At 40.6% G+C, this 25,932-nt stretch overlaps 1 protein-coding gene across 2 annotated transcripts in view; it reads right to left on the bottom strand.

Annotated features, from left to right (window-relative positions):
* The window catches only part of snx29 (sorting nexin 29), a 143,103-nt gene that overhangs the window by 105,299 nt on the left and 11,872 nt on the right, over positions 1 to 25,932 (bottom strand). For both annotated transcript variants that reach the window (XM_030755025.1, XM_030755026.1), the window contains exons 8-14: positions 25,341 to 25,743; positions 23,413 to 23,525; positions 22,842 to 22,941; positions 22,591 to 22,673; positions 16,323 to 16,386; positions 14,443 to 14,571; positions 4,775 to 4,860 (exon numbers count right to left, since the gene is read on the bottom strand). In XM_030755025.1, coding sequence (XP_030610885.1) covers positions 4,775 to 4,860; positions 14,443 to 14,571; positions 16,323 to 16,386; positions 22,591 to 22,673; positions 22,842 to 22,941; positions 23,413 to 23,525; positions 25,341 to 25,743 — 978 coding nt within the window. The remainder of the gene's footprint in view (positions 1 to 4,774; positions 4,861 to 14,442; positions 14,572 to 16,322; positions 16,387 to 22,590; positions 22,674 to 22,841; positions 22,942 to 23,412; positions 23,526 to 25,340; positions 25,744 to 25,932) is intronic.

Raw genomic sequence — 25,932 nt, forward strand, 5'->3', positions numbered from 1 at the left:
CAGATTCAGATGGGTTCAGTGAGGCAAGATGGTGACACTAAAAGTACAGTGAAATAATGCATTTGGGGGTTTCTTGTGTCTTGCAAATTTCTTAAAGCCAAAGCAAAAACTAGTTTTCACTGTCAATGTAACAGTACTGTAGACAGCTTATTTGAAATTCACTGCAAGACACTGACCTGCTATCATATCTACAAGCATTATATATATGCTGTAGATGCTTGCACAAAATTTAAAAGATATTCAAGACTGACAGGCAAGGGCATAAGAAGTTGGCTGGCCCCATTAAATTAATGTTTAGGTTCAAGTATTCTTATGGTTTGTCACACACTTTCGGCCTTATTCTTTCAGCTGCAAACCTGGAAGTGTTCAACAGTTTTGTGAGCAAAGAATGAACAAATTAAAACACATTACTACATAAGTAAAAGGGCTTACTTGCAATCTAATTTAAGGTCAAAAGGTAGTGAAGGCTTTGGTGCTCTCTGTTTTAGGATTATGCTGCTGTACAGAGACCTAGAGAACAATGAAATGGCTTTGAAATTGTTTGAGGCCGGCAGTAAAAATAAATAAAGACGTAAATCTCGCTCCTATGAGGCTCTAACTCTCTTATTGATGATCACCAGGGAAAGCCAAAGGGTTTTTTCTCTTTTCCCTCTCACCTGTGTAATGCCCACCAGAAATAAACGTAAACTAGAGAAGCTCTAAATGTTCACTGGGGAATCTTATAGGAATGAATGGTAGTGATTGGTCATTAGCTGGTGATTTTTATGCTCATAGATCTGTTAATTGGAACACAGCCTGCTCTGGAAAATATTAGGGGTTCAGCATCGCTTACAATGGAGATGAACTTGACGGTGTTAATAGTAAACCATGTTCTCGACATTGAAAATCCAGGGATCAACCAGAAGTGAACCTCGTTAAGGTCCAAGATCTTGCTTCACGGTACAGGCAACATCCATAGAATGACAAAAACTATCCAAAAGAAAATAAAAAACACAAAATCACTACCCATACACACATCTGGCTCAGTTTGATATTACACAAACTGGAGCTTTGCTATTGTGTACAAGTATTTGTGCATGTCTAGTATATGTATATCCTACCTACCGCTTATGCAACATATGCAACATATGCATATTTTCAAACTGCATTCATGCATGTGAAATTATTCACAATCAACATTCAGAAAAAGAACTTACTATAACAAAACCACACTGTTTCTTCTTATCAAAGTATAAGTATTGTGGGAATATCCCCCAAACAAACAGGAACAGACAGCATCACACATGGAAACAATAATTATCGCTTCTCTGAAACAGAAGGAAAGGAAAACCATCTTTTGTGGGATGTCAGTGGGTCTGACAGCGCCTGAGGAGCATTTGAGAGATCAAGTCTGCTTCGCTATCATTAGACAGGAGGGGTTTCAAAAACGCAGCGCGCTGATCATGGGAAGGCATGCTGACAGCTTATAAAAAAAAAAAACGGGGTGCTTGTGTATCAATTCAACCCCCCCACCATCCGTGATTTTTTGCTCCCCCTAAACTGCTCACACATTACTTTGCCTTCTTCACACCCAACACACAACAGCAGGCTCTGGTAGTCAACATCAAAGTATGATGGGACGAGGCACATCATTAGCAGGAGAAGACAGAGGCGAAGGAGGATGAAATCATTTAGACGCCGCTGTGGAGAGGGAATTACTATGCCTGTCGGGACGAGGGTAGTGTGAATGGAACGAGAGGGTGCGCGGATGGGTGAAAAGGAGAGAGAAATGGTACAAATGACAAGAAACTGAAAAGTCAACATGAGCAAGTAAGATAATGAGTGGCAGCAAAACAAGAAGAGTTTAAAAAAAAAAAAAAAAAACAGAGGAAGCCACAAACTCAAGAGAAAAAGCAGATGAATAAACTGAAGCAGTTTGTGAAAGACTGTGGAGTTCAGCTCAGCTCCTGATAATGCACACACATGAGGAAATCACCGCTTCTCTTTCCAGTCATCTCTCAGCCTACAGTTCCTCCCCGCCATAGACTCTCGTGTCAGCGGCCCAGGCGGCCACATTTGACAGGCTGAACACGGTAATTTCCAGGAACTAGAAAGATGAAATGTGAAGATGTGATGTTTTAAACATGACGCTGTCGTCGGCCAAACTCGCACAGGTCTGTGCCTGCTTAACAACTGCAGACTGTCAATGATCATGACAACATTATTTGACCAATTGAATTGTGTAGGTATGCTAATCTGTGCAGGCGCCTGGATGCAGATGGTGTGGTAACAATCTTGCCTGTGACTGATTGGCTCCAGTTGGGGACCACGCCCTATATAAGATGCCAGACAAACCACGACCAAGAGAGAGGATCATTTGCATTCCTGCGTATCCAACTAGCCACAGCATAGAAATTTTGTGTGTATGTTCTGAGAGTGTGCTGCCGTTTTGCTTGTGACAACGTTTTCTCCTGTTTTAATCGTAGGAAGGGATAAGTAACTGTTTTGTTATTTTTGGGTAGGTTAGATGCGGAATCATGGCAGATGGTCGTTCATGTTTTGTTTATTATTTTGGCCGCTGCTCACCCTGACATAAAACACTGTATGTTCTGTTGACCAAAATATCACAGTGATTTTTACTAAGAAGTGTTTGCGTGGCTGCATAGGTCTTGGGGATGAATGATACCTTTTTCACGTTGCCCTCTGAACACATAGACAGGGCAGAACAGAATATAAATGCTTTTTAAACACAGATTGAAAGCACAGAAAATACTGACTTTTCTGATATTGTAATTGAAATTAAAACTGCATCTCCAGTTTCATACAGCTTAAACTTGTTTTTACAGTTTCAGTTATCGCTCTTATCATTGATTACAACTGTATTTAAAATGCAGTGTTAGGGAGCATACTTGCTTAGACTTGGAGGTGTGCTGACATAGGCACCAGCGGCCAATCGCTGTCTGCAGCTCCAGTAATGTAAGTCACTGAACTGGGCGCCTCAACTGTGTTTGCTGTGTTGATACATTTTGGAGCATTTTACAACTGTGGGCTCACCAAACCTATAAATCTAACCCACCTAGCACTTACACTGACAAAACATTTACTTCTGTTCCAAATAGAAAGACACCCTGCATTAGAATGTTTTGACAGCTTTCATGTGTAACCCTTGAGGCCTCAATCACAAAAGCCTAAAGACTGGTCAGCAACCATCTGGCAACCTCCCCAACCAGTTACAAGTGGTTGCTTCTGCTGGCAGTAGCTGTGAAAATGACTGTTAAAGTCGCAGTCATTCAGGCCTAAGATTGGTCAGTGATCCCTGGTAACCACCAGTCCTTAGGTAGAAGTATGTATTCTGCGATTGGATGGCAAGTGGGTGCTGGTGGTTGCTTGTTGGTGCTAAGTGAAATAAGTCGCAAAGGGATGTATGCTGCTGCACCAAAAACTACCTTTCAATTGCTTTGGTTACTAGCAGGTTGCCGTGGTTGCCCGTAGTTTGAATTGAAGATACAAACTTATCTGCAAACTACTCGCCAAGCTGTAGTGAAACTATGAAAAGTGAGGCAGAAACCAGAAAATGTTTCCCTTCAAAGTAAAAGTTGTGCATTTTGAAATATGTTGGGTTCAGTGGCAAGGCACAAACTTTTCCCTTTAAGACAAATTCTCTGCATTTTGTCTTAGACATGAGACCCATAACTAGTTAATAAAGCTTCATTTTCAAAAGTCATATGCCTCAATGTTAAATAATGTATTATTCTGCAATCTAAAGCCTTTCCATAAGTCTTCTTATATTTCATTCAAGGTAACAAGATAAATCAGAGCTTACAGTGGAGCCGCTTGATGATAAATCAGCCAGTGTATAGAGTGCACTCTACACACTGGCTGATTTATCACCCACCCTTACATCAGTTTTCACAGACGTAAACTTTGACCTTCCCATTTACTGTTGGGTCTAACTGTCCGTCTGGTCATTGGACATGATTGAATGGATGTTGACATGTTTTATCACAGGCAGAAATAACGGCCACAACTAAACGGACCCACATTTTAATACAAATAGAATTTTCCCTGAAATAGATAATATATTCATCTAGTACACACATATTTCATTTTGATAATACAGTGAAGTGGGCTCTGTAGTGAATTATTAGAAGGAGTAATAGAAATTTTAAAGAAAAACATCATAAAATATTAATAGGGTAAAGTTGCATCTAACAAAAACCAATGAATCCTCTGGGTTTTAAAGATAACGACTCTCCATTTTGTCCCCTATATTGCAGCTGACCATTATATTGCCCTCTAATCTGCGGTGTTCATTTTAATTCCATTGATACAACAGAGGCTTACACAGCTGCTTACATCCCTCAGCAGCACAAAAACAAAGTCAGAGATATCAAATCTTTTCAAAAACTAAAACACAATAAATGAAAGTGTTAGGGACTAAGGGAAAAACAGGCTCAATCTGTTTGACAGGGTCTCATACTGTAAAAATAGAGTGTAGTCATCAGAGCCCCTGAGAAAAGCACCAGAACTGATCTGGGATATGAAGAAAAACCAATGACCTTATTTTTCGGTGTTTACATCCATGAGAGCTGCTGTGTGAAAGCAAAATAGATGGACTGGGACACTGATATGAAATCTAATTTCAGCTCATAATGATGCACAGAGAGAGCACGAGTGTGTGTGTGTGTGTGTGTGTGTGTGTGTGTGTGTGTGTGTGTGTGTGTGTGTGTGTGTGTGTGTGTGTGTGTGTGTGTGTGTGAGAGAGAGTGAGAGTGAGAGAGAGAGAGTATTTTACCATCATTGCCTTGGCTTCCTTCTCTCTTCAGCATCTGTACCGCCCCCACATATTTCTTCAACTGGACCTTCAGGACCTCGTTCTCCCTGCACAAACAAACACACAAAGCTTAAAAGAAGAAAAAAGAAGGCTAAAACATGGAGGTTATAGCTACAACGCATTTTACGCAGGCTGTTTATAATGTCAAATATCCTTATTGTGATTCTGTAATGATATTTAAGGATAAGGTACTGATTAATGGGGACCTTAGATGACAGTGCAACATATGGCTGGAAGGTACTCTCACAAGGTTTCAGAAAGTGGTTGGTTTGTTTTTTTAACTCTGGTTTGAGCTGGGCCCTTTAGTTTCCATTAAGGGAAACATTAATGATACAGCGTATCATGATATTTTACATAATGTGCGCTTCTAATTGTGTTACAATAATTTGCTGGGAAATGCCCCTTAGCGTTGCAATATGAGCCCTTCCTCACAATGCAAATGTGTAAGAATTTAATAAACTTCAAATGTTCTTTTTCAAATATCCAGTGGATCATCTTAGTTTTAGCTCCAGTCTGACTCTGGATGGAGTCATATGGAAATCTTTTCATTCACACAGAAATGATCATTCCAGAGAAAATAATAATAAAACAAAATAATCAAACCAATTACCGTACTGCAAAGGTACTTGGTCTAAAAGAGAAAAACAACACGTGTTTATAGGTCATGAATCTCAGAGTTTTGAAGTTTTTTTCCTCCCACAGAGTGTTTTTATTTCCTCTTCTATGTTTACTCTTCATCCAGATAAAGGAACACGGTTAGGTGCTGTACTATCTCGCAAATTAGATAAAGTCTGGCTGACCTTGAAGCCTCCACAGACTGAAATAGAAAATGCCTGAGAAGAGACCTCCAGGTCAAATGCAGGGTCAGATCAGTGCACTGCAGTAAAGAGTCCAGTAAGTATGACCTTTTCAGACCTCCCCAAAACAGTGAAACCCAAACAAATACAAAGATCTACTTTAAAAAAAAAAAAAAGAAGAAGAAAAGAAAATCTTACAATTTCAGCAAGCAGCTCCACTGTAACCTTTGTGCCATCTTTTAGAAACCCAGTTACTTAAATTTGGCAAGAAATCACTGTCGTCCAGAAGAAATAAACCTCAAGAAATCAGGTTTCCCCAGTTTAGTTATTTGCATGACATTTAAGAAATCAGCCTATGGGAGAAAGAAGGCTGTCATCTGGTAACTAAAGTACATGCAGTCACCTGATTGTTGCCTGACTGTCACACACAGATCTGGCACCTTTAACTAGTTATTGCCAGCATATGCAGTTCACAAGAATGTTCTGGATAGTGTGAGACATTTTTTTAAAGTCCATTCCATGGAAGTATTGAGAAAGCCAGCAGGTGTATTAGGGCCTCTGATTAGTAAGCAAGACCAAACTTGAACTTCAGTGTTCAGCAGCTCAGAGATGCATCTTAAGAGCACTTATAAATGTAAATGCACAAGCTGGACTGTGACTGAGGGCACAGACGCAAAGATACAGTGACAAAGAGAGAGCCTGAGAGACAGACGCAGTCTCCTTACAAGCCGTAACCGGTTGAGCATTGTCAACTTTGGGGAGGAAATCAATCAGAGCTGGAGTGTGGCTTTATGCCCCTGGCAGTTAAATCTAACAGTCTTTGTCTTGTGCCGCCGTCGCGCCCCCACACCACCACCCAAACCCTCATTCTCCATGGGTGATGTTTGGTGCCCTGCTTATCAGCCCTCATTCACAACCAACAAAAGAGGGACCTCCGGGGAAACTTCCCGAATCCACATGACGAGCTCTCACTGGAGCCGTCCACGCGGTTATCAGAACAACCCGCAGCCCAGATGTTTTTTTCAGCCTGATTTAATTATACCTAATACAAGCTGCTTGCTCTAGAGTGCATGTGTTTGTGCAGGGGGGTTGGACAAATGTGCAGATATTCAGAACAGAAGCATCATTTTACTGATCAAAGGCCTTCTGTCCGCTGTTATACATTTCAGGATTTGACATAATGTGAATGGACAGGCGGTGACACCTGAAGCTGGGGTTAAATTGCTCTTTTATTAATACCTCAATGAATTCAGCTCTTTTATTTGCCGTCTCTCACGATGACACATTAGAAGGGTGAAAAAGCTCATTTCTAAGTGCACAAAGCCACTATTCACTTTTTGATGTCATCTTTATAGTCAATATTTTCATTTTAGGCACACAGAAAATGTGTGATTTCAAAGGAGTGGCTCTCAAAGACTTAGCTCTATCATCTCCACCTCTACAAAACATCTTTGTGTTTGCCCAGCCAGCAGCAGACAGTTTTGCCAGATTAAACTGTCATCAAGAAGACCAATGGGTGCCTTTAAAGTCACCCGATCATCATAAAAGTTGGTTAGTGTTCTGTTTTATTAAGACACCTAGCTGCATCGTAAGAGGTAATCTTATCTTAAGAGAGAGATATTAGCACATGAATATGAAAGTCTGTAGGCCACGGATGAAAGCTTTCTGGTTTGTCATCTATTGACCAATCATGCTGCAGGTTTTGACTGCATGCAGGTAAACAGTCTGAGTGTAGCTGAAACTCTTTTCATAAATAATAACCCACAAATGGAGCAGAAATTTATAGTCATGATATCTTGGATATTATGGCTGTAAGTCTGTTTACTATTTATGCTATGGCAATTTTTTTAAGTTAGAAGAATTTCATAAATAACACACAGAAAACTAGTTAAATGCATATTTCCTAATAGGTGTAATACTGTAGGTGTCAGGGTTGTTATGTTTCTGTCTAACAAAGAAAAAAAAAAACGGACATTTCAATTTTTTTATATAAAAAAAATATATATATATTTGTACATATACAGTTAACTTGAGAATTGAAAAGATTTTCTGCGTGGAAATTTTTTCCTAGATTTTTTTTCTTTTTAAAGGAAATGTCACTTCAAAGTATAAAAAAAAACAATTTTTTTTATACTTTTTATACTTTTTTCGCTCACGTAAAGTATAATCAGACAGCGGGGGGGCAAAGGCACAAAACAGCAGACAGACAAAGCTTGTCATACTCAGCAGTGAAGAGCAGAAACATTAATGGCGACTGTTACTCGTTAGCATTATTAAATACACCTGCGCTTTTCTGCTATGTCAGTAACACAGGTGTGACAACAAAGGTTAATTAGGCTACTTGCTCTTGCTTTTCTTATGACTATGTTAAACAATGCTTTTATTCGTCATTTCATTATTATTACTGTCATATAAAATATAATATTGGGAAATCGATTTCCTGAAGAACAAAGAATCCAGACTGATGAGGTATTGATTTCAAGTATTGACAATCTTCAGCAGGTGCTGGAAAATGGGGAGGAAAACTGTGCCATCACTGCCTATTATCTACTGTGAGCCTTTTCAAATCTCCACCATCGTTCTGCCTTTTTATACCATTTCAAATATTATGTACTCACAACAATTTAAACACTTGTTATGGCAAGCCAAGCTGCTGCCAATAGAAAATAATTACCAGAAGCTTTTGAGCTATTAAAAAAAAAAAAAAAAAAAAAAACACTTTTGTTTGTTCTCGAACAGCCGTTCAGAAAATCATTCGGCAAGATTTGTCTACTCTGAATAACCGCTTCTTTGAGCAAACAACACTTTACGTGCTTGAAATTAAATTCCTTTCTCAGGTTACAACAGCCCGATAATGAACACATTTGGCTGAATTATTGATCACTCTGATACAAGTAAACTGCTTTGTGTCGATGTAATGTGCTTGCTTTTGGAAAACAATGTCTGGGCCGGGAAAAAGCAAACAATCTTTTAAACAGCATAAAATGTCACCTTGGTAAATACACTGCATCTGTCAGCCTCAGCCGTGCTCTCCGCTGACAAGGAACTGCTGGCAATCAAGCAGGTCAACTTAGCTTGTAATTATTTGTCCTAGGTTTTGGAGACTGATTCTAACTGCTGATTAATTAAATTTCAGTGAACCCATGATTTAAACAACCTGTACAACTCCGGGCAGTAAGAGCTAGCATACAATATACGTGGTCTGGGGGGGAATTTGTGGAAATGAATCCAGGCGCCTGATAATACAGCAGCTGTCAGTGGGAACAGAGTCCTGACAAAAGCCTGAATTACACAGCGCATTTTCAAATTCAGTTGCAGGGCAGAGAGATAAAACACAACCTGGAGGTGTGATAGACGCCCTAAGTGTCCGATATTGTATCTGCAGCTTCCCTCCGGTTGTTCAGCGATTCAGCATGCCACGTTCAATAAACCTGCTCAACATGGGCAGGAAAACTCTCCACACCAGTCCTCAGAATCTGCAACTGTTTAATTCGTTAATTTTTATGCGTTTGTTTCATGTTGTTTTGAAGTCTGGCACCGCCTCAGCTTGATCCTTCTTTACAGGAGCAGTAGCCACACATTGTATATAAAATAAAGCAAGAATTAAATGATGGATACAGAACAAAAAGGCCTATGGGAGGAACATTCTCAATTCCAAAACTTAGGGTGATCCATTAAATTATCCTGTGCTTCTGGTGACGTGCAGGACTGAGTGTTCAGACTCATCTGAAACTCTACGTGTCTCGTCTGCCTTTAGGGATGGGAGTCCGAAATTAGCATGTTGAAAGTTAAGGACTCTGCATCTCTGTTAAATAATCTGTATCCTTCATCCAGTTGATATGGGACCGACCACACACTGCTTTCTCATTAGGGCCAAACATCTTCTCTAGAAACATTTAGGGTAACCGCCTGCTCAGAGGATAAGCCTATTAACTACACTAGGCAGTAAAACTGTTGAAGTCATCTCATCTTCTTCAGTGTGAGATGAGTAAGAAGGATAAACCGTGTTGTTTTGAGTGTGAAGAGAAGCTATGTCCCTTAGAAACGTATATAAAAAAATTCTGTGTGCAAGTGAATGAAATGGGGAAAGGGCAGAAAACAGTTTGTGTCTAAGAGATAAAGAAATTCTGAATATTTAGTTTAAAAGAAAGCAAAGAATGAAGTCTGAGAACGGCTTTTATATAAAGCAAACACTGTAAAACTATTAGAGAGAGTAAAAATGGGGGATCTTATCTTCTCTTGAAGTACAAGCAAAGAAAAAAAAACTTAAAGCTTAAACTCAAACTACACGCAGTAATTACTTAAGTTGAATAGATGCCCTGGAGTGATTTTTTTTTTTGGTCTGTATTGTATTCCCCTCTCCCTTCATTTATTATCCCATGCTCTGAAGTTGTCTTAATGTGCAATAAACACAGCTAAATTGGCTCTTCTTCAGGTACAGCCTGGCTTTGTTTGGAAGTAGTGAATGAGAGGTATAAAGACGCCTTCAGAGATCAGCAGCTCAGTCGCTAGATAATACTCCTGAGTGCAATTTATTGCACTGCCGTATTTAAAAAAATAAATAAATAAATCCCTTGAAGCAAATATACCATATCTTGACACACTTCCAAAGGCTCATACATATTATATATAAATCCACACAAAGGCACAGCATGGCTGTGGGGTGCAGGCCTGGGATTTTAAAACTTCCGCTCGGGCAGAATGACATAACTGACTAAACACACCCAACAAATAAACTCGGCAAACTCCACAGCCGCTTGCTCTGCCACTTTTTTTAGAAAAGCCGTACCAGACTGCCTGGAGAAAGGCGGCTCTGTCAGCTAAGGAAAAAGGCATCTGCTCCCATTTCTTTTGCGCGCGAGTGTGTGTGTGCACGTATGTGTCCGCCTGTCCAACCACCCCCTCTCCCTGTGACGAGGAACTGCTAGCTGGCCCAAGCCCACTCGACTGGCCACCTTCCCGTCTTCCTGCTGCGAGAGGCCTGCTTTCCGCTCTGCCAACTGTCGTCTAAAAAGCGGGGCAAGAAATGGTTGAGGGGAAAGAGTTTCTGTGTTTCTGTGTGTGTGCTTGTGTCTCAACCACTATTCTCTGGGGGATAAGTTTGAGGGTTAGGCATTTAGAGCAAGGTCAATTGGTGTGGGACGTTTCTATTTAGCAACAGCTTTTTGATGACTTAATGCCTTGTATTATTAGGAATTACACTAACCAAGAATTGTAGTGTGATGAAGATAAATGAAAGTATTAATTAATCATATTCCACCATCAGGGAGTCATCAGACTGATCCCAAATTTATTCCACAGAGTAACAATGACCTTGATCAACAAAAACAAGGAGTCTTCCAGATGGTCTGGCAAAACAGCAACCTCTGGGGCTGAAAAATGAAGTCACATTAAGGAGCAGTTCCTCTACCTGCCACTTGAGGCTAACTACAAAAGAGAGACAATGCTCTTAGACTCCCACATTTAAATGAAGCCTGTGTCTACTTACGGAGAGTGAACTTCTAGTTATCTTTTGTCTTTGCATTGCACCCATATAGTTCATGGATTTTGCTTGATAAAAAGTTAACTAGCATTAGCTAATAAGTTAGCTCTCCTCCCTTTGGTCCAAATACGGTCCAAGGGAGGAGTTCACAAACCAATAAGTGGGTATGATCATTAAGTGAGTCTGGGAACACAGAAAGAGGCAAAAGACAAGACTTGAGACAAGTTCCTCAGGATGCTTGGAACAAATCACCCCCACACCACTGCTGCCACTGGTAAAAATCAAGTCTCTCTCTTTTAAAATTAACTTTTCTTATTGTTACTATGTTCTTAATACATCAGGGGAGCACCAAAAATGACACCATCAAGTTCAGTAACCTTGTGGTGCCCAATTATATGATAATATTTTATTTGTCATGTGCGCAGTGTTCATTCAGAAGAAATCCAATAAGCGATATGAATACAAAGAATACAAATTCTTTGTGTGTGCACAGAGAGAATTGTTACATATCCGTTTGGGTTGTGGGTTGCAATGTCACAATGTGTGAGTATGGGTCTCACAATTTCATGTTATATTTGGATGGATGTGTGAGTAAGTCAGTAAAGTGGGCAGCTGCTCATTTTAGCCCACTCCCCTCTGCCCGGGCCTACGTCAGCCGGAATCTATGTATGGAGGCTTGCTCATCCTCTGCCACCCCCGTGTACAACCAAGGCTCACACACACGCACGCATCCATACACGCTATCTGTATGTATGACACTTCCTTGATTTTGGGTACCACTCTACTATAAAAGAACTATCACTTGGAGGAGAACTAAAATAAGCAAATGACTGACTTCCTCCAACAGCAGGACCGTCTGGTGGTAAAGATAAAAAAATGTAACCTGCACATTGCCACAGGCAGCAAAGTGATTCAAAGTTAGCCCAGATTAAACAATGTGTCTCAATTAACTAAACAGGAGTAAAGCACTTCCATTAGGTCAACAAGAAAACTAGCTGTCCCTTTAAGTTTTAAGATGTTACCATTTCAGTGTCAAAGCTGACTCGCAATTCACCGTTAACAGAGTAATGACAGAGAATTGTGGGGCACATAGCAACAGTTGCCAGTAGCCTCTTTCACAGAATGATGCCGACAGCTCCAAGCCCTCATTCAGTGGCTAGCTGCTCCTTTAATGGTATTTATAGCCGCTATTGATCGAGACAGATTTGGCTGAGAAGGAAAAGCAGCACTTGAGATTTAGCAGCAGACTACAGAAACGGATTTATGTGTCTGAGTGTGTGTGTGTGTGTGTGTGTGTAAATGCATATTGTATGTCACAGTCATTTCTCTTTCTCTGTGCCTCTCTACCTCGTCATTTCCACCCCATTAAAGTGCTCCATATGAACATCATCACAGATTAAGAGGCTCAGTCAGCTGCTGCACTGTCCGCTCCAAACAACAAACCCATCGGATTCAGTCCCTACACACTTAACTTGAGTCACCCAATCAATCCTAGCTGGTGGATTGATTTACTGTGGGAGGCTACAATCTTGCTTGCTGGGGCTTTCTGTTTCGACTGCTGCAGGATGACTAGTCATCTATTTAAAGGGCTCAGGGCTTGACTGAAGACTTTGGGCACATGCCAAGGTGATGGAGACCACTTTCAGTGAAACTGTAGGTGGTCAATTACTGGGATAACACTGAGTGTATCTGTGATTTAGTAAAGGAAATGTAATACTCTAAGTATAAATGGGGTAAAGTTTCCTACTCTGTTCTATCATTTATCCTCTAGTTCTTTTAATCGTGAGTAGACTGAACTCGATGGGGAGACTTAACAGTGCACAAATATAGTTTCCTTTTCCTGTCTGCGTAAAGCTCTTGCCATTAGTTAGTGTAGTGGTAATTACTGTTATTATGTGTAAAACAGTGACGCAGGTACAGCGGATCTAAGGAAAAGCCTCACACAATCCTCAGCAACAAGGCAGCTTTAATCACAGTCACCAAAGTCCTCAGGGCTATTACAGCTTTAACACGATGCTTACTTCTGCTCTGCTAGCTGAAAACTTTTGGTTTAAACATGCAGATCCATACAACTGATAAATGCAGCAGCCAATAGGGCACAGTATCTTTGACTACAGTCGTACTGATGTGTCAAACACAGGTGTAACTAACAGTGCGAATACAAGGACCGTATTTCATTGCAATCGCTAACGTTATCAGTAACACAGTATGTGTCTCTGTCTCTGTTTAAATGACTTGGATGACCCTGCAGTTCCATCTGCATTCTACAAAAAGCGTTTTGTTTGCACTGTGTGACAGTGCACACAAAACGCCAATAAGTATAAGGCTCATCAGAAATGGTCTCAGCGGAAAGGTGGCTGCCAAGAAGCCATTCTTAAGGAAAAGAAATGGAGAGAAAAGGCTGAGGTATGCCAAATTACACAAGAACTGGACTGAAAATCAGTGGCAACAGGTCAGATGAAGCATTGAACCCAAATCTGAAGGTGAGGTACAACAATGAGTGTCTGCAGCCATCTGTAAAACACACTGGAGGCTCTGTCATGGTTTGGGGCTGCATTTCAGCCAGTGGTATTGAGGATCTTGTCAAAGTGGATAGAATTATGAATGAAGAAAAGTATAATCAGATTTTGATCCACCATGCAATACCATCTGGGTGGGGGGTGGGGTGGAGAACTATTCCTAAAGACTACTTAAATCAATAAACTGCTGCACTGATTTTCCATTTTCCTAGCAAAATATTTTTTTAAATGAGGGGCAACTCAAGACTTTTGCACAGGACTATATGTATGTTCTAAAATACTGTATGAGTAAAACAAGCTCTGCATGAGAAAATTGTAAATGTTGTAATTTCTTGCTAGAGGTAGAAACAGAAGACCATTTGACAACATATTCTGCCACCATTGTGTGTGCCCAAGGGTTATAGTGTGGAAGCTTTTTATGTGGCTTCATTTGTTATATCAGCGGTGTTATTAACCTTTGGTCCTTAGTGTCAATAACAGTATAAAACAGTATAAAACTGAATTTTAAAGGTGTGGAGGGGGTTTTTCTGACCAATAGACCAAAACCAAAAAATTGTCTGTTTATGTCAGTGGAAGGCAGAAGTAACTAATGCTTTGGCACATTACAGTAATCAAAATGTACTTTCAAACAAGAGCAAAAGTTACATCACCTGAAATCAAAAGCAAATATTTCAATCTGCACTCTCCAGGTTAGGGTTGGTGAGTAGCTCTGCTGCCATTAATTTGTTGAGACTTAATAGAATAAGTCATTTTGTTCCATGCAGTTTTAATCTTCCATTTTGCAGGCAGACATTACGTATTAATGTACGGTCTGCAGTTATCACATCTTACCTGGCCAGCGCCTGGACCTTCGCTGAGTGCCTCTCTTCCAGTTCTGCCAGCTTCTTCTTCAGCAGATCAGTTTCCTGCCTCAGGCCTGCTGAGTGCTCCATCTCACCATCCAGCAGACTACGAAGAGACCTAAAAAACACAAGAAGAGGCTCATGTTTGTATATAAATAACACAGGTTTCTATCATGTACTAGCTCATATACAGGCTTGATCCTCTAAATCTTAAAATTCTGGTGATGTTATTTTCATAAACAGATTAGATAGAAAATGATTATGCTTCCTTTAATTGCGGCACTAACTGATAGACTGATTTACATTTTGCACTGGTATAAAATACTTAATCAGCACTTAAGCTGTGACTGTGCCGTTGCTAATTTAATCCCCTAAATTTAAATCATTTATCATGAAATTCTAAACTCTGCCTGCCAGAAGATTCACTTTAAATATATATAGAGAGATATTTTGTGAAGCTTATCATCAAATAAAAAAAAAAAAATCTGGATCCAAATGTTCTTTCTAACTACAGGCCAATATCTAAACTACCATTTATGTCCAAAATCTTGGAAAAGATTGTTTTTTAAATCAACTTCAGACCTTTTTAGACACTCATGGTGTTTGTGAAGAATCCCACCACAGCAATGAGACGACACTTTTAAGTGTTTTTAATGATATCCTGTTAACTGTTGACTTGGGTTGCACTGCTGCTTTAGTTCTTCGATTTAACTGCTGCCTTTGTCACAGTCAATCAGAACATTCTTTTGTCAAGACTTGAACATGTTGTTGGTCTTAAAGGCACAGTTTAAATCATATTTGTCAGAGGGCGGGAAATATTCATCTTCCTCAGCCCCTATTTGTTGTGGTGTACCTCAAGGGTCGGTCTTGGGTCCTACTCTGTTTTCATTATATTTACTGCCTTTGGGATAGATTTTCAGGAAGTACAATACTCTCTTTCATTGTTATGCTGATGAAATCCAGATTTATTTCCCTATTAATTTAAATATCTGACCCACTGCAGCCTCTTTTAACTGTCTACAAAATGTCAAAAACTGGTTAACACAGAATTTTTGTACCCCTAATGAAAACATCACTGAAATTGGATGAGTGGTACGATTGGCATTCTTGCTTCTTATTGTTCGCCCACTGTGAGAAATCTTGGGAGTGTTTTAGAAAGTTCTTTTAAATTAGACAAGCAAGTGATCACAGTTGTTAAGACCAGTTCTCTATCAGTTACGTCAGATTATCAAAATGAAATCCCATCTTCCTCCAAAAGACTTAAAAAACACACTCGTGCCTTCATCACCTCTAGATTGGACTATTGCAATTCTCTGTATGTAGGTTTGGGTTTTAGGAGGTTTAGGAGGCTCCCTGTTCATTTTTTCCATATTGAGTTTAAATGGTATGGCACCCTGCTATTTAACAAAGCTGCTCAGCTTATATAAGCCCAAAAGAGCACTCCGATCATCTAGCCAGATGCTTTTAGCGCAGCCGAGGTCTCGATTAAAGCATAGAGGGCATCGGGCTTTAGCAGTCAGAGCCCCTAGACTCTGGAATACCTGCCAATTGATATTCATACTGCAGAGTCTACACAGTCTTTTAAATCCCATCTTAACACTCACTTTTTAACCCTGGCTTTTAATTTGAGTTCAGTTTGAGTACCATCAGGTTTTAATGCTGTACTCTCTTTTTGTTTTAGCTTGTTTTTAGTCAATTTTACTGTATTGTTTGTTTTTATGTTTTATTTTATTGTATTTATTTCATTGAGCTACAGTTTTACCTTGTTTGTTTTAAATTAACTTGTAAAGAACTTTGGTCAACCTTGTTTCTTGTACCGTGCTTGAAAGTTTGCAAGCGGCAGGTAGCAAGAAACGAATCCCAACGTACGTGTTTTGTTCCTCCAGCTCGTCCTTCCTGTTCATCATGGCTACAAGGGCCTGCCGCAGCTCCACTGCAGAAGAGACACCGGGGTGAGGTTTCTGCATAGAAACTGCTTCAAATATATCACATCCACGAAAACACCACACAGTAATATGCATAAACTCATATTATACAGCTTTCAAATGTAGAAATAACAGCATCCCACACACCGCACTTGCTGTATTAATGCTAGACTTTTGTTATGTCGCAAAGATGAACTGCTTTGATAAAAATCAGGTTTAACTTCTTTTTTTTTTTTTCCCCAGCTGACAGAAGTTATACAGAATGAGATCTATCTGACTCACAGAGAGCAGCACTTTTATTGCCGCAATAAAACATACTTTTGTGGTAGCTACTAAAAAACTTTGAAGAAAGAAACTAATCCAAGTAAATGTACAGATGAGGACAGAATTATTAGCCTGTCTATGAAAATGTTTTTTTTGTTTGTTTGTTTTTTAAGTATTTCCCAAGTGCTGTTAGACAAAGAAAGGAATTTTTAACATAGTTTTTCCAAACATCCTAGTTTTATTTTGGATGTTTACATTATTCTACTCTGCACACACAGCTTGGTATTGTCTGACCAAAGGACGCGTTTCCAGTATGTATAATCTTTCTCCAGGTTGTCCTTCGCATGCTTCAGTCTGGTTTAAAGATGTCTCTTCTACAGAAGTGGAGTTTTCTTGGTCTGCAACCTCAAAGTCCATTCCTGTGCAGGGTTAAGTGATGGTCTTCTTTGGGACTACAGTTCCAGACTTGGCTAAGTCATTCACTAGTGTCTTGGCAGCTGTTCTGTGGTCTTCAGACACATCTCTCATTAGCTTACTTTCCAGAGTCATTGAAATGTTTTGCTTCATACCTTTGCCAGGCTTGTTCTGTACTGTGTGGCTCTCTTGGAATTTCTTGATGACACTTGTTAATGCTGTGATAATTCTGTATATCCATCTACCCCTTTGTGAGCATCAACAATTCTTTTTCTCAAGTCTAAACTGATTTCTTTTGTTTAGGGCATGATGTTAGCTCAAGTGGCAGCTCAAACCCTTTCTGACATTTTTAGCAAATTGGAAGATAACCCTCAGTTTTAAGATTTTATGAGGTTTGAGTATTACAGAGTTAAAGGACGTCATTGCACAGCAGTTGTTTGTGTTATGGCTCAATAAAAAAGGTCAGGTTTAAGGAGGTTAATAATATTTACCCTGGTAATTTTTTTAAATGAAATAATTCTGTTATTGTATGTGAAAAAATGTTAAAATTTCATATGGGGGCTAATAATTGTCTACCATTTGGATTAAAATTTATATCAAGAAAGCATCCAAGTTAACTCTAGTGTGCCGTTCTTGCAAACATTACTTAGTAAATACTGATTACAATCATCTGAAGAGTACTTGCTTTTATGTTATTCAGCAGATATTTGATCATCATCGTAACACAAAATCAGTTAAACTTCAGGTATATTAATCTGTTCAATTAGGAAGTGTAAATAGCATAAATTTTTCAATTTCACCTGTTTTGGTGCAAATGAAAATGTGGAGAGAATATGCGGAAAGCTGGATGGGGCCATACAAGGGCATCAACCCAGCAGCAGGACCAGTATCTGTTCCTTTATATAAGGAAGAACAAGAAGCCTGCTGCCAGAGCCCCACAAAATAACCTCCAGCGGGCTACTCATGTCCATGTTTCTGACCGACTGTCAGAATCAGACTCCATGAGCATGGCATGAGGACTCAACATCCTTTAGTGGGACCTGTGCTTCACAGCCCAGCACTGTGCAGCATTACTGACATTTGCCAGAGAACACCAGAACCGGCCAATCTGCCACCGCTGCCCCATTTTCTCTACAGATCAGAGCAGGTTCACACTGAGCGTGTGCAACAGATGGGAAAGAGACGACATGGTAAACGTTATTCTGCTTGCAAAATCATCCAGCATGACCCACTTGGCAGTGCTTTAGTGATGGTGTGGGAAGGCAATATCCTTGAAAGGTCACACAGACCTCCATTAGGCAATAGTACCCTGATTGCTGTTAGGCACCGGGAAATCTTCAAACCTTATACTGCTGAGGGCCTTGGATTCCCCCAGCGCAGGAAAATGCCCGGTCTCATGGGGCCAGAGTGTGTACACAATTCCTGGATGACAGTGATACCACTAACTGGCCCTAACATTCACCAGACCAAATCCAACAGAGAACCTCTGGGATATAATCTATCCAAAGCTGCCACATAGCAACACAGACTGTCCGAGAGCTCACTGATGCTATGATCCAGGTCTGGGAGGGGGATCCCCCAGGACACATCCGCCTTTTCATCAGGGGTATGCCCAGATGTTATTGGGAGTGCATACAGAAAGGTGGGAGTGCATACAGAAAGGTGGGGGCCGTACTCTCTACTAAGTTGACTCAGGTGAGATTGATATGATTTTGAATCCAGCCCTAACAGGTTTGATGATTTAGCTTTTCACTGACTTTGATTAAGTCATTTTGTTCTCAACAAATTACATCATATATATCAGTAAAGATTTAAAACTTGAATATTTAGTTCATAGAGATGTGTGATTTAAGTGTTTCCTTAATTTTTTGAGCAGTGTAAGAGCACAAATCTCTGGGATCCAATTTGGATCTTTTTATCTTCATAATGGCAAGAAGGCGATAAGAGCAGACCGGTGGCTTTCAAGTGCGACTCAAACTCACAAGCAAATCAACAGAAGATCAAAATGAATCTGTGAAAACACAAAAGAGGAAATCCTTCACCTCAGTCTTGTGTGTCAAGTTGGGACTTTAAGATTTGAGCGGACAGTGGAAGATTTCAAATTGGACAGCAGCATTCTTCAAATTTTGGCTAAAAAAAACAAACTCAAGCAGTGACGATTCCAGAATCAGGATTACTTTGATGGAAAAAAAAAAACTGTCATAATGTACTGGTTCATATCATCATAGGGCTAAGGAGGTACATCAAAAATGCAAATTAAATAGCAGATCACTTCAGCTCTGAGGCAAAGCAGTTTTTTGTTTGTTTGTTTTTTCTCAGATTTCTGACATTTCATAGACTGGAAAATCAATTCACAGAAAAAATAACCAACAGATTAATCCCTAATAAATATAAAAAAAGTGACATTTGTGTCATATGTGTGACAGCAACTTCAGTTTAAAGGTCCCCCCGAAGTCTTAAAGCATTAGTGGAACTGTATCAGCTACAGCCAAAGTCTGCCAGCAGTCAGCTGCTGGGTGATGTTAATCTCCATCCTGATGTTAAGGACAGATTTGGGCCAGGCTGTGCGGTTGCACGGTGACTCATCTCCATAGTTATGCTCAGAGGTGCACATGAAGGTTTCAAAAGAGCCTAACTAGGCTGTTACCAGGACTTCCACAAATAATAACCACAAGGTGAGGTGCTAATCTCCCCAGCACTTTGCATTTCATGATTTACACACGTGCAGAGACCTTAGCTCTGTTTTCATGGTTAGTGTAAGATGTCCATATAGCCCCAGACACAAGTAGGTCTCCTGTAGCCCTGAGCTAGGCGCATGTTTGGGGGAGAAGGGGGAAACGGAGAGAAGAAGGAGTGTGATGACAAGCACAACAGTGAGGAGAAAGAGAAAAAGTCCATTATCTCCACAGCTCCATTCTCCACATCGCAGGCCAGAAATAAACGTGACCTTTAGTCCAACCACGCGTTCACAGCGGGTGCCACAGACGAGCCATTAGGGACTTCAGTAGAGCCAGACGCCCCTCTGTCCCCACAAGAGGACGTGAACAAATTACAGCACAAGCATGTGTAGAAATACATACACATGGACCTCTGGGCTCATGTGTGGAAGAGCCATCTTTCCAGCAAGAGGACAGCGTGCGCCTCCACTGGAACATCCACGCTCTGGCTCAATTGTTCCAATAACAGATGCATTATTCGAGAGCTACGCCTTGTAATAGAAGAGTCTTGTGAATTACGAATTACTCTCCAATCAATGGACTGCTTGGCCTTATAAGCTGTTAGATCCAGGAGGAAATCACTGAGGCAGAGCTCACACTGCACACCTCAGTTTCTCCAACACACCTTTAAATAAATGTAGCACCTTCTGAATTCTTCAAAAGCTTATTCACTAAACGGGCAAACACTGTCATGAGCTGTTTTTACTGTCCATCAGCATGCTGTAACGGCATACTGCAAATTTATAATGTGCTTTAAAACTCAGCTCAAGTGATTTAGTATTTATATGCATAACTTTGGTGTATTCCAAGTGACACCATCTTTACAGATTCCTGGTTATGCTTGTAGACAAGTACACTGAATTCCATATATAAAATGGTGGCACGTCTCTAGGGAAAGTTTAACCTACATTTAAGATCAATACAAAGTGGATTTTACCTAAAGGCAAAATCCAGAGTGAAATGTTATAAAACCATCAAGTTTAATCAGAGATGTTCTTCGCGTTCCAGGTGTTTTTCGTCTGCCTTTTCTTCATCTTTTGCACAAACCCCTGGAGAACCGCTGCTTTGGCTTAGGTGCAAAAGCAACAGAGCCAGTGATAGCAAAGTGAATGAGAGTTTTCCAGTTCAGAAAAGCTCTGGTCTTGTACTGAAAATATAAAAACCTCTCTCAGCTGAACTACATTCTGGTCTACTGAACCAAGTCAAAAACGGTATCTCTGCTTCTGTCCAGTGGATTCCTCTCTGTGTGATGTGATTGAGTCTGGAGAGAAGCTCTTTGCTCTTTAAGGTCTGACACCTAAATGTGATGTTAGTGTTTCAAGCAGGATTTGTCTTTGAAGAAGAAAAAGGAAAATCCTCCTCGACTGAGGTCTACTATTCTACATCTTTTAAAGGCCTTGTGTAGCCATGTAGACTATCCTCTCTGCTCTATGACACTACAAGAGAAATTTTAGATCATCGACTCTCTCTTTCTCTCTCTCTTTGACCCTCTGGCCTCCTCTTATCGAGGACTAATAGACTAGACGACCACTCAGTCCCGGTGCTTAAGAGCAGTTCCTCCTTACCTTTCCTCCCCTGGCTCGCTCCATCTCTCTCTCGCTCACACACACTAAATCCCAAAATCTCAAACAGCATCCGTCTGGGCGTCTAAGGGTCTAAGCTCTGATTAGCTCCGGGGCACTGAGCAGAACACCAAACACACTCCAGGCAAGAGGAAAAAGCCCGTGTGTTCAGGGAGCTGGCCGCACACACCAAATGTCCATCATGTGATTTGATCCCAGCTCTTTTCTGTTTTTTGGTTGTTTTTTTTTGTTTTTTTGTTGTTTTTTTTTTTTACACATCAGAAATCTGATGTAAACTACAGGCATTCTCACAATATGATTTTTGTCAAACTTACAAGCAAATGAGTGGGTTTATACAGTACATACAGTAAAATGCCAGTACACTGGACCAACAGTGCCACCTGGTGGATCATTTGATATAATGAAAACACAATGAACAGTCTCAAGGCGCAGGGCTTAATTCTCAGCAATTAGATCAGTTTATCCACCAAGAAAAATGACAACAAGGTTTGAAAACACTAATCAGGAAGTTTGATTTCATTTGCTCCGGGCTCCACAGCTGTGAAGAAATTTCCCAAGGAAGACATGTCAGGACTTCTGAAGGATTCATTACGGTCACAAACTTCTCAGCCTACAGCCTGAAATCTGATCATCTTCTGGGTAAAACCTCAAGAGGAAGAGGTAATTTGACAAGTGAGACTTTTGCAGTCAAATCTAATATAAGTCATTTGTATGTCTGATTCAATTTACCTTTGGCACTATGAAAAAATTAAGAAGTGATTTGTGCCGTTTTGGGCCACTAGTTATTCAGTTGTGTGCGATTTCTAACATACATTTGCTGATATCAGCAAGCTTAAATTTGCTTTGAGGTTTTTATGCACTTTGCACATTTAACCCATTATCATTTTTACTTGAAATCTCGCTAGTTAATAGAGTAGTTTATTGTGTATCGAGCAAGGGAGTCTTAGCAATCCATCCTCAGGGTGCACTCCTAAGAAGTTAATGAGGGTCATGTATGAATGTGCAAGTACAGAGATGTTTCTGCTTGGAAACCTCACTACAGCTATCGACCATAAGAAATCAAATCCACCCTGAAATCCACCTCGTGGGCATATTTGAACCTTTTTTGTGTCACATGTCAAAACCCACATTGATTCATATCACTGAACAGATTTAAGAACACTAAGAACTAGAAGAGAGAGAGGAGGCGAGAAATAGTAAGAGACAGACAGACAGAGAAAGGAGGCACACTCACCCACTGTCATGGACTCGGGCAGAGCAGATGTTGACAGCGCACTGGAAAGCGGAGCAGACTGCGTTGGTGGACTGGACTCCATACTGAAACAAATAAAAAGAGGAATCAGATATTCTTGGAATTATTTCTTGTTTCACTTTGCACATTAAGCTGCAGCACAACATCACACTAAGAAGGCTTAAAACTGAAGAATATTTCGCTCCACGCTCCAAAGAATTTATTCAGTATTTATGCCCGAAACAACAGCTTACTTGAATGTGAGCTGCGGTCTGCCGCCGCTCTCACAGTTGCCCACTGATCCTGCCGACTCGCACTGAACAGGAAATGCAGCTGTGTCCTCCACAGAGCTCACTGAAACAAAGTGAAAGTAAAGCTGGGGGCCAAATGAGAAAGTCCCTACATTTCACTCAGTGAAATAAATCCTTCATGGAAGTCATAAGCAGCTTTTATCAGCAGTAAAAACAGTGCATGTGTGCCACGAGAGAAATGGGTGTAGTTTTCCCTTTATGGCCTTTCAGTTTTTTCCGTCTTGGCGCTGCATCAAAGATGGCCAGACGCACTGATGTGTGAAGTTAAATGTCATGTATGATATTCCCTAGATTACATGCAATTGTGTACTTCTGATTGATCCATGTGATATAATTTTGGGACAAGAAATTTGATTAGTTCTTAAATAATTGGGTTCAATCCTCAGCTATTTCTGCCCGTTTTAATATAAATGAAGTGAGTTTGTGTGCCTCGCGTGCTCTGATGCAGGCTCTGTGCTAAAATATGAAAGTGTATTTTTCCTGTGATGTGAGCCAATAACAACCGCTTTAGTACCTGACTGAGGGTCAGCAGGGTTCACAGGAATGAGGATGTCTGAGCTGCTGTGTCCAGCCATGACCTGTAGCGGGCTCCACGTGGACACACTGGACAAACTGCCCACCACCACCCTAAAGATAGATAGATACTTAAGTATATTATGGTGTGTTCAAAGTCTGACACTTTCTCCTGTGATGTCTACCTTGATTAAAGTACACTGACCAGCCACTTTGTTAGGCACACATGTTTAACTGTTTGTTAATGCAAATATTTTATCAGCCAATCACATGACAGTAACCAAATGCATTTAGGCATGCAGACATGGTCAGGACAACCTGCTAAAGTGCAAACTAAGCGGGCAGAATGGAGGAAGAAAAGTGACTTTTGTAAGTGACTTTGAATGTGGCATAGTTGTTGTGCCAGATGGACTGATTTGAATATTTCAGAACCTACTGATCTACTGGGATTTTCCCAAACACCACTGTGCTTACAGTGAATGGTCAAAAAAAAAAAAGAAAAGAAAAAAGATCCAGTGAGCGGCAGTTCTCTAAATGAAAATGCCTTGTTGATGCCAGAGGTCAGAGGAGAATGGCCAGACTGCTTCGAGCTGATAGGAAGGCAACAGTAACTCAAATAACCACCGATTACAACCAAGGTCGAACCTTGAAGTAGATGGGCTTCAGTAGCAGAAAACCACACCAGGTGCTACTCCTGCCAGCTAAGAACAGGAAACTGAGGCTACAATCCACACAGGCTCACCAAAACTGGACCAAAGGAGACTGCAAAAATTTGGCTGGCTTTGATTTCTGCTGCAACAGTCAGAATTGGATATAAACAACATGAAAGCATGGAGCCATCCTGCCTTGAATCAAGGGTTCAGGCTACTGATGGCGGTGGTGTCAGGAATACTTTCTTGTCATACTTTGGGCCCCTTAGTAAAACTGAACACTGTTTAAATGCCATAGGTTACATGAGTATTGTTGCTGACCATGTTCATTCCTTTATGACCACAGTGCACCCATCTTCTGATGGCTGCTTCCAGCAGGATAACGCTCCATGTCACAAAGCTCAAATCATCTTAAACTGGTTTCTTGAACATGACCACGAGTTCACTGTACTCAAATGGCCTCCACAGTCACCGGATCTCAATCCAATAGAGCACCTTTGGGATGTGGTGAAACAGGAGATTCACATCGTGGATGTGCTGCAGCAACTGTGTGATGCCGTCGTGGACCAAAATCTCTGAGGAATGTTTCCAGCACCTTATTAAATCTATGCCACAAAAAATTAAAACAGTCCTGAAGGCAAAAAGGGGGTCCAACCCAGAAGTAGAAAGGTGTACCTAATAAACTGTCTGGTGAGTGTATGTCTATTTGAAAACTACAAATCACAACTTTCTGCTGTTTTAAGACACCATCACGCACCTGTCCCATGTATGTCTCCCCCACCCTAACTCCCAGTTTAAAAACCTTTGATATATTCCATATTAATATTTGTGCTATTAATACATGACTGGATCAGAGTAGGAGACCCCCACCCCCACCCCAAGAAAAAGAAACCCAAACCCCCCCCCCCCCCCCCCCCCCCCCAAAAAAACAGATCACTCTGCAAGAGCAACCATGCATCTAGCCGTGATGAAAGGCTTAAATTCATGACAGCGTGACAGTAAGTAAACTGTCCCTCAGCTCAGATGTAATGTTAGGCAGCTGTAAGCAGAAGGAAATAATTCATATTTTGAGACACTGCTTTTTGTTGAGTTTTTCAAATTTATTTTTTGATGCTCTGAGCACCACAGGCCAAATTAAAAAAAAAAAGTATATTTAATTTGGATGTTAGCTGTCCCTTTAACTTCTGACATCAATCAGTATTCTGAGGAATTTAAAATGTTTCTACTTTTGTTTTTTTACATGAAATTTTTGAAGACATTCAGCTGAAGTCTAACTCACTGATCAGACGGTATCCTCTCCTCCTCTTGGGTTTGTGCTCTAGGCTTATATATCTCCTCCTCTTCCTCTTCCTCCTCGTTGTCTACACTTTTACTGTCAAGCAGCGGAGGTGTTGTTATGGGAGGTGTGCGGCAGGCATGGGGGGACCCCACCCAGCTGACTATGCCTGGCTCAGCCACGCCATTCTGGGCAGGCAACTCAGAGAAGACTGGCTCTAAAGGGTCTATCCCTTCCTCCACACTGCTCTGAGCAGGAGCAGTGTGACTCTTCCTTATCCCACCAATCTTCTGGGAGTCCTCTTCCCCCTCCTCCTCATCCTCAGCTCCTCCATCCAGATCATCATCAAAGGAAATGATGTTGGTGATCTTTTTTTTCTTCCGCCGCTCCTTCCTCAGCCCTGAGTCTGGGTGGGGAAAGATTTTTAAAAAGGACTGAACAAAAACCTCAATCTCAAATTTCAATTATGTGAAACTGAAATTAATTCAGTATCTTTCACCTCTCAGGATTACCTCCCTCTAAATGTTCCTACAGCAAAGCTCAATGACATCAGCATTTTAGGTTTATATCAATCTAATAATCTAATAATAAATAA

The sequence above is a fragment of the Archocentrus centrarchus genome, chromosome 19 (assembly GCF_007364275.1).
Source record: "Archocentrus centrarchus isolate MPI-CPG fArcCen1 chromosome 19, fArcCen1, whole genome shotgun sequence".
NCBI classification, from domain to species: domain Eukaryota; kingdom Metazoa; phylum Chordata; class Actinopteri; order Cichliformes; family Cichlidae; genus Archocentrus; species Archocentrus centrarchus.